This window comes from Nycticebus coucang, chromosome 22, assembly GCF_027406575.1.
Source record: "Nycticebus coucang isolate mNycCou1 chromosome 22, mNycCou1.pri, whole genome shotgun sequence".
Lineage (NCBI taxonomy): Eukaryota > Metazoa > Chordata > Mammalia > Primates > Lorisidae > Nycticebus > Nycticebus coucang.
In genome coordinates, this window is record NC_069801.1 from 58,633,326 (window position 1) to 58,652,595 (window position 19,270).

Sequence of the window (19,270 nt, forward strand, 5' to 3'; positions counted from 1 at the left end):
ATAATTGATTCACTATGGTACATGTGGTCGTTGTAATGAAAAATTTCAGTTGAGGTTTTGTTCAGTAGGATAACTCCCTTACTCCACTGTTTGGGAAGTCACATGCAGTCTGCATCGTATCATTTCTGGAAGTACATCCTGTCATAGGTGCTCACCCCACTGTAATAATGGAACGTGAGTCAGAATTTCTTTCTTCCTTCCCTTGTTTTTCCTGTGTCCTTGATTTTTCCCAAAAGTCGCCTTTCTGTGGAATGAATCTCCCTGTGCCCCATGTCTCTATGACCTGGGTACTCAAAGGTGCCCAGACTTGTGTAGATATGATTTTTTTTTTCAACGCAAACATACTACCATCTCTCTCACCATTGTTTTCTTTTATTAAAAAAAAAAAAATCAGACTAAATCTTGGAAAAGTTTTAGTAGCCCTTAAGAACATTAAAGGCTATTTGGGATGTTCTGAAACTAAGATTACAAATGTTATACTGTGATTAAAAAAGAGAAAATCCCACTTATTCGCCTTACAGTTATTTTGTGTAGCTAACTTATTCATATGCTAAATTTTCTTTAAATCATAAAAATTTAGGTTAAGAAAAAATAGATCATGCATAGTGATATAGATACTTTTTTTTTGGAGACAGAGTCTCACTTTGTTACCCTCAATAGAGTGCTGTGGCATCATAGCTCACAACAACCTCAAACTCTTGGGCTCAAGCAATTCTCTTCCCTCAGCCTCCTGAGTAGCTGGGACTACAGGTGCCCACCACAAACACCCAGCTATTTTTTTTAGAGATGGGGTCTTGCTCTTGCTCCAGCTGGTCTTGAACCTGTGAGCTCAGGCAATCCACCCTCCTCGGCCTCCCAGGGTGCTAGGATACAGACCTGAGCCACCACACCCAGCCTGTAAATACTTTTCTAGATGTAGTAAGTTTGCTGTAGTCAGTGGAGAGCTGTCCTCACAAAAAACATTCCCCCCAAAGGCTCGTGTGCTGGGATCGGTTCACTTTCCCGTTTTCACCAGTATGGTCAGAATGTTGTAGGAAATCTGCTGTGTGTCTATAGTGAGTACACTGTCCTACTAGGACCTTCAAACCGTGAACTCCTATTGCAGTGTCTGTCGTCAGTCACTCAGGCTCAGGACCTTAACGTGCCCTTCATTGGTTTTTGTTCCTTCCCAACCTATCTGCATACTCACACATGAAAGGTGGCCTTTCTCCCCAACCACTAACAGGTTCCACAGGTCATTTCGCCTACAACCTTCCTCTCATCCCTCCCACATTCTCTGTGTATACTACCGGGTAGTAATAGTCCAGCATTTTCAATAAATAACTTCATGTTGATATTTCTTTAAGTATATCAAAGTAAAGCTGTAGGCTGAATGAAACAACTACTGGGGAGTGTTTAACTGAGCTTTTTTTTTTTTTTTTTAATTTCAAATTAATATGAGGGTACAAATTTTTAGATTACATTGTTCTCACTTCCAAGTTCAAGTTGTAGAAGAGCCCCTCACTCAGGGCGTGATCAACACCCTGGCATTGTGCACATTAGGTGAGATCCCGCCAGTCGCCCTCCCCCCCACTCCTCCCCCCTTCACCCCACCCCCTTGCTAGACTATATTTGTGTTTTATCATTCGTATGACTGTGTGGTTGTTTATATATTGGTTTCATAATAGTATTGAGTATATTGAATATTTTCTTCCATCCTTGAGATACTTTACTAAGAAGAATGTGTTTCAGCTCCATTCAGGTAAACATAAAAGATGTAAAGTCTCCATCTTTTTTATGGTTGAGTAGTATTCTATGGTAGACAGGTGGCGCAGTTTGTTAATCCATTCGTGGGTCAATCAGTGTTTATCTGCTTCCACAACTTGGCAGTTATGAATAGGGCTGCAGTAAACATTCTAGTGCAAATGTCTTTGTGGTAAAAAGATCTTTGTTATTCTGGGTACATCCCTAGCAATGGGATTGTGGGGTCAAGTAGAAGGTCAACTTTTAGTTCTTTGAGAATTCTCCAGACTTCTTTCCATAAATTACTTTGCAGTCCCCCAGCAGTGTACACGTGTTCCTTTTTCTCCACATCCATACCAGCATCTACAGTTGTTTTTTTTTTAAGAATTCAGTTTCCCTCATACCAATGAATGAAAAATACATAAAGAATGGCCGAATGCTGAGGTTCTTCTCTCACCTGTTCAAGGTAGTCTGATGTAGGACGGGCCAGGGATGAAATCAACACATTCACACTGCTGGACGGCGTGCCACATCACCCTGACGGATCGTTTCAGATAAAGCCTTACTGGATAAATCCTCCTACAGCAAAACAATTACAGCAAGAAGTTTCTTATTTAAAATACAGCTGAGACGCTCAGGCTTGTCCTGTTCACCGCTGGTTTCACACAGTCATGTCCGCATCCACGTGACCATCACAGATCTGTTTGGGTGGCTTAGCTCTTCCCCAAGACAACCAACAGGGCTTGGACCAGATGGTGGAAATTTTATCCTTATATATGTTTAACAAGGAGGCAAGAAATATGAGCAGTTTTCTGTAAAACAGAAAATGAAAGGAAGAGCAGCAGATGATACCAGTGAGGAAAAAGAAACCTGGCAGGAATTTGCACAGTTCCCTCAGCTAATACGTTTTTTAAAAATTGCAAATCCTTTTTGTCTTTTAGATGGTATCTGTCTAGAGTTAATCTGAAACACTTAGGCCTTTTATAATTATTGTTAAGAAACTTGACGTTATTTTAGGCAGTCCTCTAAAGATTGTAGTCTGGTACAAAGAAAGAACGTGAATAAATTCTTGGAGTCAGTGGTGAAGAAGTGAATTGTAGGATGCCAAAAAAGCAGAAGGTGCATTTGGATTTGTGAGCCAGTGAAACACCAAAGGCACTGAATTTTTTTTCTCACTGGAGTTGAAGCTTTTAAATACAAACATAAAACCAACCACAACGCGTTCCCGTACTGTGAAAAGGGCAGTGAGCCTAGGTATGGGACTTGAGGTTCTTTCCAATATAGCGTGATAAGCTTGGTTTATACAGCATCTTGATAGTTTGTGCCTGCACAGAAAGGTTCTAGGCTGGGAGACTACAGATGAGAATATTTTAAGCATACTTTGTGCATCAGAAATATCCTAGACACTTTACAGAGCCTATAAAGACAGCTTGTCCCTAAATGGTTTGCACCTTCTTCCCAAGAACCCATTGATTACTTCTATAAAGACCCACTCCAGCCTCTAGCTACAGAGGCGCAGAGTCATCCCATTGTTACCAGAATTTCTTCAGTAGGTCCTTGATGCCAGATAGGATTTTATTAGACAGAAAATACAGAAGGAGTAAAAAGTACCAGAGCTCTGGCAGAAAGACCCAAGTGGAGGCTCAGCACCCATAGCTCAGTGGTTAGGGCACTGGCCACATGCACTGGGGCTGGTAGGTTCAAACCTGGCCAAGGCCTGCTAAACAGCAGTGACAACAAAACAAGAAAATAGCCAGGCATTGTGGCAGGTACCTATAGTCCCAGATACTTGGGAGGCTGAGGCAAGAGAATTGCTTAAGCCCTAGAGTTTGAGGTTGCTGGGAGCTGTGATGCCACAGCACTCTACTGAGGGCAACATAGTGAGACTTTGTCTCCAAAAAAAAAAAAAAAAAAAAAAGATCCAAGTAGGAGGTTTCTACATGGGCTCTTTGTCTAGGGGTATTAGGTCTTGAGAATTACACTTGGCCAGGACTTGGCAAATGGAAACACATTTCAACATTAATGAGTGTTATGGGCAAACGAATGAGTGCAGTCCCTCCAGCTTGGGACAAAAGGTCAGGGCGTTCCTTGACGAAATTGGCCAGACCTAGGAAAACTGGGGTCCCCTGTGCAGCCTTGAGTGGGGGAGCCCTGTATCCCCACGATTTTTAGGAATATAATGATGTGAAAAGTAAGGATGTTTCTCCCTCTTCCTTCCTAATTTCTTTCTCCCTGTGCTGTAAAGACTAGGAGGTCTCCTTCTGACCCCAGAGCTCCTGTTTAACTCAGAGAGTGTACTTGGCAAATGTCCTGCATGTCCTAATGTGTATGAAGGAAGGAGATAACTGGACTGAGCGTCCACTCGAGTCTTTGGAAGCTGACCCCACGCCCACTCTCGACTGTCTAAACGCCCTTGCTAGCTGCAGTGTCTGCGCAGGCTGGGAGACTGTGTGTTTTGGTGTTGTTTGTGTGTGCAATCTCGTACCGCTTCCTGAACGCATGTGTCCCTTCCCTTCACAGCCTACTCGACACCCAGCACCTCCCCCGCAAACCGATTCGTCAGTGTCGGACCTCGGGATCCAAGCTTTGTAAATATCCCTCAGCAGACACAGGTGGGCCGTTCTCATCTTTTCTGTATGTGGCGCAGCTTGTTGATTCATCAGGTGTATTTCCCAGCCCCTGTCCAGTCCCCTCTCCTCCTGACCCCACCGGCTCCCTCCTGTTCTCAGACACAGTAGTAAACATTGTCTGGGGTTTTGTTTGCGGTGCTGAGGAGTAGAAGAAAGAGGGCTTTCTGTGCTGGAACTGCCTTTACTGTGGGAAGACGTTTCCCGACGTCAGATAGCGTCTGTTCCCTCTTCCAGGACTTCATGGCCCTTTTGTTGCAGTTGCAGTTTAACCAGGGCTGGGTTCGAACCTGCTACCCTCGGTATATGGGGCCGGTGCCGCCCAATTCACAGCCCTTTTAGTGCAGGCAGATAGAGGTGGCCCCTGCAGACACTGGAAGGTAGCATCTGCTTGCTGGTGACACCAGAGTATATCTGGGAATGGGGTGACCAGCCACTCCTCTGTGTCTGTTACAGAGTCCCCAGGAACCTGGCAAGCTTTCTTAGAGAGGGAAAAGGTTTATGAGGCCTCTGAAGTTGCTAATGTTGGTTCAGAGGTAGGAGGTGTTTTTTAGTGGTTACTGCTGGCCACTGGGAAGCAAGGTGCAGCGGGTGGGAGGGTATGTGTGACTGTAACCTCGTATTTGAGGTGGGTGATTGAGAGCACGGTCAGGACATCTGGAGCTTGTCTGTTGGTAGACAGTTGTGTTCTGGGCTAGTCAGAAATCTTGAAAAGTTTTGGAATGGCCGCTGTAAATTGAGAAACAATAAAAGGCTTTTGAGTTCAGTGGTAGTATAGGTATGTGGAGGTACTTAGACAATTGTGAAATAAAATTAGATTCAAGTTTTGAAAGAAACTGCTCTCTAATTTCCTAATTAGGACATGACATGATTGACATAGGGAGAATATTTTCCCCATATGGTTCTTGGCCTGATATTTGAACAGCTTCTTTGAGCAGCAAAGTGCATATGCCTAGGTATGATCGCAGATGCCTAATTTGTAACTATTAATCTCAGTTTGTAAAACTGTGGTGCGGTGCTCATGAATGGGAGAGAAATGCCTTCCTGGGTCCATTTGCTCCCTCTGCGAAGGGCTTTAGTTTATGGCTGTGACGACAGCGCAGGTTAAACTGCCTTGCATCTGAAGCCTTGTGTACACTGAAGCAGGGTCACACAAAGTACAGCATCAGTGGAAGAGGCAGCTGTGAGGAGATGGGGGAGAGAGAGGGGACAGGTTAACTCTTGAATTTCCCATCTTGGGCTTACTCACGGGGTCTGGGATTAAGATTTTCTATTCAGTGCCTCCCACAAAATTCTTCCAGATATTTGCTTATTTCCTCACACCTTCATAAATGTTCAGATACTGTCCTGGTGAATTTAAGTTGCATAATTGCCTTGAAAGCATTAAAATAGAAGAACGTCATTCAATTTTGTACATCTGGCTTAAGTGTTCATGCTCGGGGAGAGGGGAGAGCTGGGAACTGTGGCTCGTCTGGGATGGTTGCTTTTCCTAAGGCACGGATGAGTTCAAGTTGCTTCTTTAAGAGCCTTAAATGTGTAGCTTTGAAATGTCCTGTTTGTGTTTTACATATTATTCTTAAATAAGCTGTGATTCACAGCACTGAAATTGGACCCTGTGTCTCATTCGATTTATTTCTTTATAATCAAGATGTATTATATTCCAATATGGCCTTGTCACACAAATGCCTTATTTAACCCAGAAACTAAGTCTTCATGCTGCTGACCACAAAAATTCAATTCTTAAAAATCCAGATTTTCCACGCATCTGGACGAATGATGTCATGAAAACACAGGATTGGCATCTGGGACTGAATTTTTTTTAGTTTCCATTAAGTATTTGGCAGCATGGAGAAAACAGCTTAAATGTTTCTTGCCACAGTGGCACCTGCCACATTTGGCTTGAAGAAAGCCATTCCCAATTGTCCTGTGGGAAACAGTGCTAATAGAGTTGTTATTTAAAAAGAAGGTATCCTGACGTAAAATATGTATTCTCTAAATAATGTACTTTAAAGGGTATATGGGTTGCACAAGAGCTTTATGGACCCCTGTATATTAACTCTTTCTTTAAAAAAGGAACTACTTTCTGGAACCATTTGAAGTCTTAAACATGTATATAGATAAAGATAATAGTAATAAAAATAATACCTTAAAAACAAGCTCCCTTTCAAGACAGTAGTTCAGAAAAGGAATTTTTTTTTTTTTTAAGAGACAGAGTCTCACTTTATCGCCCACGGTAGAGTGCTATGGCATCACAGCTCACAGCAACCTCAAACTCCTAGGCTTAGACAATTCTCTTGCCTCAGCCTCCCAAGTAGTGGGACTACAGGTGCCCGCCCACAACACCTGGCTATTTTTTTGTTGCAGTTTGGCCAGGGCTGGGTTCAAACCCGCCACCCTCAGTATATGGGGCTAGCACCTTGCTCACTGAGCCACAGGTGCCACCCCAGAAGAGGAATTTTTTAACAGGAGTTTTTAAAAACATAATTTGTACATGGTCTGCAGATGAGTAATTTCCTAGGCAAATTTGGCATGAAAATTATATTAATTGAAATATAAGAGGAGTTTTCTGGGAAAAAAAATCTTTGCTTTCTATATCTGGAGAAATAAAACTTGAAAAGTCATCCAGGCAGATCCTCAAGCTTTCTAAATGCAAAAGTAGTATCTTGCACATAAAGCCATAAACAAATGCAAAATGAAATGGCCTTCCTTTCTACAAAAGACCAGTTTCCAAAGTCAGTCTCTTAAGATGCCCGAAGCATCATGCTATAGGAAATGGAATAGTTACGTTCTCAAGTTTTTCTACCAATGAGAAATTGAACTAATGCATCGACATTATAAATAGACAGCTTTTGGCTTATCCTGAGTCCTTTTCTTAAGAAAAAGAGGTATTTGATTATATGAAGCTCTGCTGCGCATTTTGTACGTGCTAAGTTCATAGCGTGTTAGGCATGTTGTCCAACTAGTCTTTACAGCCCAATAGGAGAGATCTCCACTTTGTAGAAACAGAAGCTCAGCCCTAAGGAGATGGTTGACTTTCCTAAGGCCACACAAAAGTAAGGAGTGGAGTAAGAGTTCGCACCCAGTTTTGTGTGACTGCAGGCTGATGCTGTCCAACCATCATGCGCGCAGCCTCATGAGCCTGGGAGCGCTTTTCCCGGGAGATAGGATACTCAGTTCTCAGGAATGCCATAGGTGGATTCCCTGCTTATATCCCTGAGATTGCATTATAGGTCAAATCAAGTCATTATTATATAACCAAAATAATTGAGAAGGTCTCAAAGAAATAGATGTACATTCATAGCCCTCTCCAAGTGTCTGCTGACACATGAATGGACAGAGTGTGGGATCGTGGAATATTATTCATCCTTAAAAAGGAAGAAAATTCTGACACGTACCCCAACATGGATGAATCTTGACGACATTACGCTAAGTGAAATAAGCTAGTCCGAACAAGATAAATACTGTGTAATTCTACTTATGTGAGGTGCCTAAAGTAATCAGATTCATAGAAACAAAGTGAAATGGTGGTTGCCAAGGTTGGGGGAGAGGGGAATGGGGAGCTGGGCTCTGTGGCTGTGGAGCTCAGTCTTGATGAAGGGAAAGGGTTCTGGAGGTGGACGGTGGAGCTGGCTGCACGGCCCTGTGAGTACATTGAATACCACCAAACCAGACACTCAGAAAGGGTCAGCGTGATAAATTTCATGCTGTCTGTATTTCACCAGAAATTTTTAAACGTAATCATCCAATAAACTCTACAGGCCCTTTCACCTGTAAGAATCTAAAATTATGTACAAGTAGACCGCTTATCAACAAAATTCAATGCAAGTACAAAATGAGTACTCTGGGGAAACTGAGTCTAAGCCAGTAGTTCTCAATCTTCCTAATGCCGCAACCCTTTAATACAGTTCCTCATGTTGTGGTGACCCCCAACCATAAAATTATTTTCGTTGCTACTTCATAACTGTAATTTTGCTACTGTTGTGAAGCATCATGTAAATGTCTGATATGCAGGATATATTTTCATGGTTACAAAGGGGTCGTGATCCACAGGTTGAGAACTGCTCTAAGTGATTCAAAAGAAAGTTTAAAAATAATGACTTTTTCTTATTACATTCATGGTACATGTTAATTGTGGGAAAATACAGATGAGAAAAATAATAAAAATCACTTGTAGTCCTGCTGTTAACATTTCTATATAAATCCATCTCGACTATCCCTATGCATACAGATATATTGCAAAAAATGAGATCATATTATATGCACTGTTTGGTAGCCTGCTGTTTCTTCCCCCTGACAATATATTACAGCCTTCTTTCCATGTAAATTGGAAAAATTGAATATTGGTTTTTATTGCACCTATTCATCATCCGTAATGATTGGTAGAGAAAGATAACATGGATAATTGAAAGCCATTTTTCCTCCTCTTTCCCTTCTAAGTCTGTTTTTTCCTCCAGAGAATTCCTCCCTTCACTGAGGGAGAATTGCCTTCTCTGCAGCCGCGCCTAGAGCTGGTGTTTTTTCAGACTGTGGTCCCATTGCACTGTAGGTCTCACCCTGGCTTTGGCTTTGTTTAAACATGGCTGCTGAGTTATCTGTGCCATTCCTCCGCCTCTCTTGTCTGCTGCCTCTGCTGCCATCACTTGCCCTCCCTTCCCTCCACTTCTCCACCCTGTGGCTGGTGGTTCACACGAGAGGCAGCCCCACCTTACAGCCTTCACAGCACCAGTCTATTCTGAGAAGCTTGGACTGCGAGTCCCACCCTGAATCTCTTCTTTTTCAGTATTGTCCCATGACAGCGGATAGTAACCTGTAGAAAAGTCTGGGGGCATAGTGTATTTACTACCCTTGAAACCCTGTCAATGTGCCCTGCACATCCACCAAATGATATAATGTATTAATAGAGAGCAGGCCATTGTCTCCAGTAGAAAGCAGTGGCTACTTCAGCCTGATCCCATCACTTAATCTGATCCCTGAAAACAAGAGCCGTTAAGAGGAGTCATTTATTTAAAGAAAAATGTTAGTAGTTCATTATCAGGTAATAAATAGAAATACCAGTTCCCACGCAGAAGGATTGAGAAGAAGACTCATTTTGACTTAGATTGTAGTTTAATCAGAAAGTTTAAATAAAATGCTTAACTTGCAGAACTCCAATGAGAACTAATTCTTTAAAATGAAAAATGAGTGCAAACAATATTAAAAACAGGCATTTCCTCCCCACCACCCACATCTATCACTGTTCTGCGTCAACAGGATTGCGGTATCTGAAATGCTATTTAAACCCAAATTACCAGTTGGGCTATTAGAAGAGTCGCCTGGCGTGGCATGAGCCTAGTTTGTTGACAGAAAGGTACAGGTGCTATAACCTTTGCTTAATAAATCACTTAGCTGCCTGACTTGCAAGCAGAGTGATTGCCTTTGCCTCGTGAAATTTACAAATGTATGCACCAGCCACACACATCAGGGTGCTGGAAGCCAGGGGAGAGGACCTTGCATCACTGAACCACAGGCCTGGCACCCGCTGTCTGCTGTGGTGGGCTGCACGAGAGGTGCAGGAGAGCATGTTCACCTGTGTCATATTCTGGAAGTTCTGCTTAGGACACCACAGCCTAGGCTGTCTGCAAAGGCCTTCATGAGTCCTCTGCTTCAGCCGTTTCATGTTTACTTCACTGCTGGATATAACCTTGATATCTGCAGAACACAGGGAATGAAAGACTGCTCAAGTTGTTAAAAGTCTGGAAGAGAAGACAGATGGAAAGAAATAATCGTGACGCTGACAACAGCCTCAGGACGGCGGTGCAGGCCCATGCACATGCCACAGAGATTTGCTGAAGAGCTTTTAAGACCACAGAGAGGGATGAGAACTTAACGCAAGAGTAGAGAGGGCAGAAATTTTTCCTGTCCTCGTCTGCCTTTGTTCTGATGATATGATTCCTGTACTTTATACTTTTGCCCCCTACCTTTAATTTTTGTCAGTCAGATGGTAAGGTAAAATTTTAGCTCGTTCTAATGAGAGAGATGTTCAGTTGTGTCTTCTCTGGACTAAGCAGATAAAATTAGAATTCTCCCCTGCTGCGTGCAGATCCACCAGTGGCCCCTTTACCCCTCTTTTGCAAGAAATGCCTCAGCCTGGTGTAACAACTCTACCCACCACGTCTATCTCACTTGAGACTGCATTTCAATTAGTTGAAGCCTTTCCTTGCATCTTGCTCCTCCTGACAGGAGCTGCTGCTTGGGTACCTCACAGATTTTTTTTTTTAAGACAGAGTCTCACTCTTTAGCTCTCAGTAGTGCCGTGGCGTCACAGCTCACGGCAACCTCAAACTCTAGGGCTCAAGTGATCTTCTTGCCTCAGCCTACCGAGTAGCTGGGACTACAGATGCCCACTACCACCACGCTCAGCTGATTTTTCTATTTTTAGTCAAGACAGGGTCTTACTCTTGCTCAGACTGGTCTTGAATTCCTGAGCTCAAGCGATCCACCTACCTTAGTCTCTCAGAGTACCAGGATGATAGGCATGAGCCACCATGCCCGGCCTTTAGTCTGATTTTTCGACTGTAAAATAGTGAGATAGATACAAGGAGTCCCCAAAGTCAGCCCTGCCGTTGCCATACATGGGGAAAATGGGAAACTATAGCTAAATGTACCTTATTTACAAAACATTTACAAAATATTCTCTTAGTCTTGCCACCTCTTAGTAAAATTTCATAATGGATTTTTTTTAGGGTACATTTAGCTACAGTTTTCCATCTTCAGGGTGACTTCTGGGACACCCCGTATACACACACATATGCTCCTCAGATGATTGTGTCGAGTTGTAAATTTCGTTAGTATAGAAAAAGTAAGTGTCTCACACCTAGTAAACACTCAATGAATGCTTCATTATTTGGTTGAAAATTAAAGTCTTTATTTTTTGGATTACAAAGCATTTTCTCATTTGATTTTAGAAGTAACCTTTTGAAGTAGGCAGAGCTGTTATTATTGTTATCCCCATTATACAGATAAAAGACTGAGGTTCCAAAAAAGGAAATGACTTTCCTAGAGCCACGTAGTTAGGAGCCAGCAGAGCCAGGACACGGGCCCACTTCTGAGTTCACCTGTCCCATCCAGGAGGGACTTGTGTGCTACTCTGGCCAGAACCTGCTTGCCAAAAGCTCTATCTGAAGCAGCCATCTAGTGAGGTAGGACACACACCCCCAAATCAGAACCCAATGGATTCCATTGAGCATAAGCTCTGAAATCACCCCAAAAGCCTAATTAACCAGGACACATCGATTCTCCAGCAGCCTGAGTGTCGCATCTCTCCCCGTAAGGTAGACCATGCTCCTAGGAAGAAGAGATGTCCCAGGGCAAAACGATATCTCTGGGCATAGTTAGACCAGCAGGAAGTGATAGAGCCTCAGAACTAGAAGGAAAGGAGGCTCCCAAACCAAGGCGGTGCCTGGTCACGTCTCCACCCTTGTGCCCAGCCCTGGACCAGGTGCTGGCTGGTGCGCGACACAGGGCAGGGAGGACTCACTCTGCAGTCTGCTCCCTCCGTCCTCACCACGGTGGGGAGGCGTAAATACCCCAGCCTCCCATCTCCCACACCAACCTGCAAATTCTTGACACATTCTCTTCACAGAAACTTGGTGGCTGACTCACTGACAGGCTATGAGACGCTCTTGAAATAAATTTTTCAGTAAACAGAGTCTTTGTCTTTCAAGTTTTAATTTGGCAGCACACTGTCGACGACCTGAGCCACAAACTTCACTTCTGGACAAAGAGCCTTCGGTTCTAAGTACTGGTCTCCTTTTTCTCCCTCAGTTCTTACTCTGCGGTAATTTCCATCACCTTTGAAACAGGCGTTCTGCTTGCGTTTTAGCCTTTTTGTTTGCTCAGGTTCTGCTTTGCTCCAGAAACATTTGGGGAAGGTTCATAGTTGAAGCAGATGATGGCTGTGATGGGAATGCAGGCGCCTCCCGTGGTGTGTGGGGCGTGAGCGGCACCCGTCAAATGCTGCTTCCTTTCCTTGCGCCCTTCTTCTCTCCAGAATTACGATGAGAAAAGTGATGATGGAGAAGAGGATGAGAAGAGGGAGATTTCTCGGGGTATTTTAGAATCTCATAGGTGAAGAAAGGAAAAGACTAAAAGTCTCATATCCGTTGGACTAGCCCTCGTGATTGTGGGAAAAGAGAGTCAGAAAACGAAGTGGAGGAAAAGGCAGCAAAAAGAACCTGGCGTTGGTGTGGAGGACGGGCAGGAGCCGGGCCAGAGGGTGGTGACAGCCTCGCAGGGGAGTCGGAAAACCATGGCATTAACTGCACAACACCGTCCAAATTTCCAGCCTTTCCATGGGCCTTGGTGAGGAAGCTTCTCATCAGTGGGAACAAAACCCAGGAAAGGACGCCTGGTACTCAGCTGGCTCCCTGGAGGGGACAAGAGAAGCTAAGACTTGAGGAGTAGAAAGGACCTGTTTTCACATCCTGGCTGAGCCATTTGTCTGACGATCTGGGTATGTTACCCATTAAAATCTAGCTTCCTTATCCGTGAAATGAAGGCGGTAACCGTAGCTGTCTCATGGAAGAAAACCCAGTTAAGTTTTCTTACTCTGGTTTAGCTAGTCAGGGTTGCTTTTCTCACACAACAAATGTGTGAGTGGGGGTTATCGGCGCTGTTTCAGCTGCTCCCTGATGCCCGCAGGACCCCGTGCGGCCTTTCCACCTTCGTGCTCAGCGCCTCTGATCATAAAACAGTTGCTGCAACTCCAGACATCATGCCCATAGCATACTCCATAATTCTTCTGATATCAAGGAAAGGCGCCTGCTATACTCCTCCCCTGTACCCTACTAAAATAATTTCTACTTAAGTCTCATTGGCTAACACTTGTTTACGTTTTAATCTTTACCTGCAAAGGATGCTGGGAAACCATAGGATTATCTTGACTAACTCAAGTCATGACCCAGTACCCAAGACAGGCCACATTTCCTCACTAAACAAAATTGCCCCAAGGTGGAAGCAGCAGTAGGTTGTGGATCGGCTGTTAGTAATAGATGTCACACTCCCTTCCCAGCCCTCGGAGGGTTCCGTGCACTGGCCGCCTCCTGTGGCTGCACCCCCTTCCCTGTCTTCTCCTTACCCTGCCTGCCCTCTACACGCTCCGTGTGCATGTGGGAGACACGCCTGCTGTACGTACGTCCGTGTGCATGTGGGAGACATGCCTGCTGTACGTACAATGGTGTGCATGTGGGAGACGCGCCTGCTGTACGTCCGTCCGTGTGCATGTGGGAGACGCGCGTGCTGTACATCCGTCCGTGTGCATGTGGGAGACGCGTGTGCTGTACGTACGTCCGTGTGCATGTGGGAGACACGCCTGCTGTACGTACAATGGTGTGCATGTGGGAGACGCGCATGCTGTACGTCCGTCCGTGTGCATGTGGGAGATGCGCCTGCTGTACGTACGTCCGTGTGCATGTGGGAGACGCGCGTGCTGTACGTCCGTCCGTGTGCATGTGGGAGACGCGCGTGCTGTACGTACGTCCGTGTGCATGTGGGAGACACGCCTGCTGTACGTACAATGGTGTTCATGTGGGAGACGCGCCTGCTGTACGTCCGTCCGTGTGCATGTGGGAGACGCGTGTGCTGTACGTACGTCCGTGTGCATGTGGGAGACACGCCTGCTGTACGTACAATGGTGTGCATGTGGGAGACGCGCATGCTGTACGTCCGTCCGTGTGCATGTGGGAGACGCGCCTGCTGTACGTCCGTCCGTGTGCATGTGGGAGACGCGCGTGCTGTACGTCCGTCCGTATGCATGTGGGAGACGCGCCTGCTGTACGTACAATGGTGTGCATGTGGGAGACGCGCCTGCTGTACGTCCGTCTGTGTGCATGTGGGAGACGCGCGTGCTGTACGTCCGTCCGTGTGCATGTGGGAGACGCGCCTGCTGTACGTCCGTCCGTGTGCATGTGGGAGACGCGCCTGCTTTACGTACATCCGTGTGCATGCATTATCCCTTCTCAGCCTTCTATTGAGATCCAGGATATGAGCACAAGTACTGGGATTTTGTGCAGACCAGCTTCCGTGGGGCTGGCTCTGCCATCCCTAGTAAACTTGGACTCGGAAAAGACTGATTTGGAAGACATGTGCTTTTGAGATGGCAGAGGAATTCTGGGAACCAGTGCCCCCTGTGTGCCCTGGGCAGGGAAGTGGGGGCTTATCAACCAGTCAGCAACAGGTTCTGGTTTCTCTTTTATGACTTGGAACCAGATGCTTCCTTTGCAAAAGAAAAGAGCCTGGTTTTGCTGAGCTTGAGTCAACAGTGTTTAGAGAACAGGAAAACAAGTTGATTGGCCCTGCTGCATGAGCTCTGGGGAGAGGACACAGCACAGGTGGTGTTCTGACTTTCCACAGAGCCCTTGCAGGAGGAATTTGCTTTATCAAAAGTTTTTGCATTTTCAATAATAGCCCTTGACCGAGGAGAGGGTCCAGCCGTAGGGCTCCTTTCAGATGCCTCCCTCCCAGGGCTTCCGTGAATCCCAGCCCTGGAAGCCTCGCACAGCATCCAGGTCAGAGCCTGTCATCTGATGTGAGAGTCACTGAAGGACTCGCTCAGTTCTCAGTGAATCTTCCTGTCCAGTCTTCTCACACCCACCTACTCACCTTCTTGTCTGATTTTTGAGGACTTAGGCACATTCTTTTACCAGCACTTTCTCTTTGGGGACACAACCTTTTAGTGGAGACTGGTGGTTGAATTACATTCCACAGCACACGCCTCCCCAAAATATTTGCATGAGAATTTTTCCTAAGGCTCCAGGTTGTTTCCTTTACAGCTGAGACAAATAACTTAGCACTTCTAATTGGCTTCTCAGTTTGCAAATGCTTTACACATTAACTACTGAATCACATGAGCTTGCCATAATCTTGATCCCTGTGTTGGAGCCGGGACATGAGGGTAGGACAGGCTGTCCTGACTCTCACCCGCTCCTTTCCTCCTTCCCCAGAGTCTAGACACGTGGGGATGATGGGACTCAGCCCAGGCCCAGCTGTTCTGAGCACAGGACGACCGACCGTGGGCCCTCCCGGCACTGCCTTCCTGATGCATGAGTACCCAGGGCCACCCTCCCGGGCTGGGATACAATGCATATCACCTATTGCCTTGAATAGTTGAGGGAGATTTAAGGACAGTCCTCATGACATACGGTCTCTGCTCCTTGCAAGCATAATCCCTCTTCGACTGGTCCTGGCCATGTGTCTGCGTGTGGATGTAAAGAGAGTGGAGTGTTAGAGTAAGGCTGGAAGGGCTGGACGACAGCCAGGCTCACCTTGGAGCTTGACCGTGGTAGGGACCTGTGCATTGTGGTATAATCATAGAAACACTGAGAAGCCGTCAAAATACCTGGGTTCCCCCCACCAGTCCCACTTGCCAGCAGAGGGATTGATTTTAGGGGAGGAGAAAGAGCCAGGATTTATTGAATACTTGCTACGTTCCTGGCACCCTACTAAGCTGGAAGGAGGGCTACAGGTCTGTATATATATATGACCCCATCCCTGCCATATATAGTTACAGACTTCTAGGGAGAAGAGTAAACAAATGACAGGAAAGGGCACCAAGTGAAACAGCTGAAATGTACCTGATCTGTGAGAAGAGCAGGTGATTAGTCTGGTGAGAAGCATGGAGATCGCGGAAGGTGCGCTGGAGGAGAAGACAGAGGGCTGCTGTGAAGGCGGAGGCCGGGCTTTATGGAGAGAACACTACATGCCAGGCCGGGGAAGGATGTCTGCAAAGGAGCAGTGGTGTGTGTTTGGACAGCCCTGTGCTGTCTGCTCATCGAGCAGCATAAAGCGAATGGCAGAGAGTGTTAGAATGAGGGCGAGAGGTTAAGTCCACTCAGGAACAGCAACATGCCTTTACCCAGTAATAAGGCACTTGGGCTTTATTCTGTGGGGATGGGAAGCAGGTGTCAGCACCGTGGGGTCTCTGTATGTAAAGAAACTCGCCTCTCTTGGTTTAACACTCATTAGGTGCAGGGTTTTTATAGGCAGTAATAAATAAGACCTCTGGTCACGAGGAAACCTCCTCTCCTGGACAGTATGGTATAGCACAAAAAATGTAAGTTTTGGAGTCAGACAGTCCTGAGTTTGATTTATCTCAACATCTGACCTTAAGGGTAATTTTTAGCTTTTTGACCCTGAGATGTCACACGTATAAAAGAATAAATTGATTCCTGCATTCCACATAGAGTTCTAGAAGGACTCAGTGTGCTTAGGGTGTAAAGTCCCCATGCCCCACCCGGGCACTGGAAAGTCAGTGTGTGGTATTGCTTTCACACCCCTTAGGGCTGAGCCTCTGTAAGCACCGGAGTCAAGGCCATCTGCGTCTCATTTATCTTTAGGACAGGGACCTACAATTGTGAATGAGAAGCATGGAAGTGTTAATGTGGCAGGAACCCCAGAGGTAACCCAGTGATTTTCCCACTGAGCAGAGTCTCTTCTCGCCCCATCCTCCCATGTCCATTTTCCATAAGTTGTGCCATTAATTCTCTCAGTAGCCATTAGGATGATATTTATTTATTAAGAACATACTCAGCCTACTCCCAAGGAGCCAGGGAAAGCTCGGCTAACAGCAGCCATTTCTGATCGCAAGGGGAAATACACCAAGGAATTCATCTGGAGAATCTGCATCTTATAATTCCATGTTAAAAAACAATTAAACTTTATGCTGGATGCTGGATGAGGGCAGGAAGGAGAAGAAATCTCTGTGCAAAAACAAGTTCTGAACCTAGGAGCACAGTTTCTGAATGTTTATTTTGTCAGCTCCACAGCTGACATGATTAGTTCTAATGGGGTGGTGATCCTCATTGAATTGCAGATGGGTCTGAGTAACTGAAATACCGCAGGGACTTCAATAAGTGGTGCGTATGGTATTACTTAGGCTGCCTCCTTTAGCCAAGGTGAAGGCTTCCTGTTCTGTCTCTCCTCAACACACACACACACACACCCCACGTATGTGACCACCTGTCCCAGAAGCAGCACTCGGAGCCTTGGTTACCTATCTGGAGCAGTGCTGCCTGTCTTTACGGCCCTCGGTTACCTAAGTGCACCCCCGCACCCCTACACTCTCAGATTAGTCTGCCTCGCTGCTGCGTCAGGGCCCAGATCAATGTATTGACTCTGTCACAGCAGCTAGTACAGTAATTGTTACGAGAGAAGAATGGAAAGTGAGGACATGTACCCATGAAAAATAAAAACGACGTTTTGTTCTTTCCTGCCCCCCTTTTTTGCCTCATAGATCCTAATGTGTTTACACAGTGGAGAGCACATCACTTAAGTTAATCAGCTGCTTCTGTGTTATTAATTGTGACAGTTTGGAGGCTGCAGGACAGGCAGGGTGTCACAGGAAGCATTGGTCTCCCTCCCGTGCTGTGGCCCCCACAGGTTTGGAATTCCTTTCCTCACCTCACTGCTTCGGGGACCCCATCAAATCACATTTCCCTGATTGACAACACAGAATGCCTCTGATCAATACAATCGATTTTGTGAAAAAGGACAAGGAACATTTTTGAGCTGGAGGTAGATGACTTGTGGTGATGCAGAGAACATTTCAGAAATCTTTCCGTTTAGAAGCCTACATTGGGAACTAGGGTGTTATTCCCATCCCAACACAAGCGTAATTTGTACCTCCTGAAAAATGATATTAGAAGCAACTTACTACAAGTGAGAAGTGGATTTATCAGAGGCCAGCAATGAACTTGAGGACGTAATGGCTGTTTTTAAAAGGCCAACTACTAATTTTTTTTTTTGTGAGAAATTTTTGGTTAAGTGCACATCTTTGAAAGACATTTCATTAAAGTTCAACTGTCATGGCTTATACCTGTCGACCCTGACATAAATCCTCTGTGAGCAGACAGACCTGAGTGGGTGTCACTCGTGACCTGGAAATAAAAGGTCAACCATTGAATTTATAGCTTTTTTAGTGAAAAGAACATAAAGATTCCTGCCAACTGGAGTCAATCCATATTTTAATGTTTCCTAGTTAAGATTATAAAATCAAGGGATTAGGACCATGCTGTTCAGTGAAGGTCAAAAATTAAATGTGATAGGGTAAGTGTCATTCCCACGGGGCAGAAGTTAATATTTCAAAAACCATTTCTGCCACTAGCCATCGAGAAATGAATTGTCCATGAGCATTAACCAAGGTAAGGGGGATCCCACTATCATTATTAAATTCAATAATGATTATTACACTAATCAACTATATTATTAAATTGCTCTGCTGGTCTGTAATGTCCCCAAACAGTAATAGTGAATTGATTGCTATCAAATAGTTCTCATATACAGTGGAAAGAAGGCAAGATGGAAGATGGTGGATGAAGGCCTCCTTTGGGGAAAAGAAGTTGTGGCTGTCTTATAGATAAGAATGGTAACAGGGGGCTCAGCGCCTGTAGCTCAGCAGTTAGGGTGCCAGCCATATACACCGGGGCTGATGGGTTTGAACCCAGCCCGAGCCTGCTAGACAACAATGACAACTATAACAAAAAAATAGCTGGGCATTGTGGCGGGCACTGTAGTTCCAGCTGCTTGGGAGGCTGAGGCAAGAGAATCATCTAAGCCCAAGAATTTGAGGTTGCTGTGAGCTGTGATGCCCCAGCAAGAGTCGTAACAGGCAACACTCTTCTAAGAACCAGAGTCAGTGGCCCTGCAGACCTATTATTCAGCACAATTCACCAGTGCGAGCTTTTATATACAAGAACATGAACACGTATTCTTCCTTATTGTGGTTCTTTTCTATTTCAGATTTTTGCAACCCCTACACCTTTTTTAAGGAAAAAAGGTCCATTTTGCCAGCTTCTTATTTTCCTTAAATTTTTAGAGCTCTGGATTCCATCTCCTTTGGATTTTATGAAGAGGGAAGAAAGGCTATTTAAATGTCTTTCTAGGATGAC

General features: G+C 45.2%; 1 protein-coding gene across 3 annotated transcripts in view; it reads left to right on the forward strand.

Moving 5' to 3' along the window:
* NFIA (nuclear factor I A) overlaps positions 1-19,270 on the forward strand; it is a 406,685-nt gene that overhangs the window by 365,369 nt on the left and 22,046 nt on the right. For 2 of the 3 annotated variants that reach the window (XM_053576699.1, XM_053576700.1), the window contains exon 10: positions 4,243-4,334. The exons of the other annotated variant lie outside the window; for it this stretch is intronic. In XM_053576699.1, coding sequence (XP_053432674.1) covers positions 4,243-4,334 — 92 coding nt within the window. The remainder of the gene's footprint in view (positions 1-4,242; positions 4,335-19,270) is intronic. 3 annotated transcript variants of the gene reach the window in all.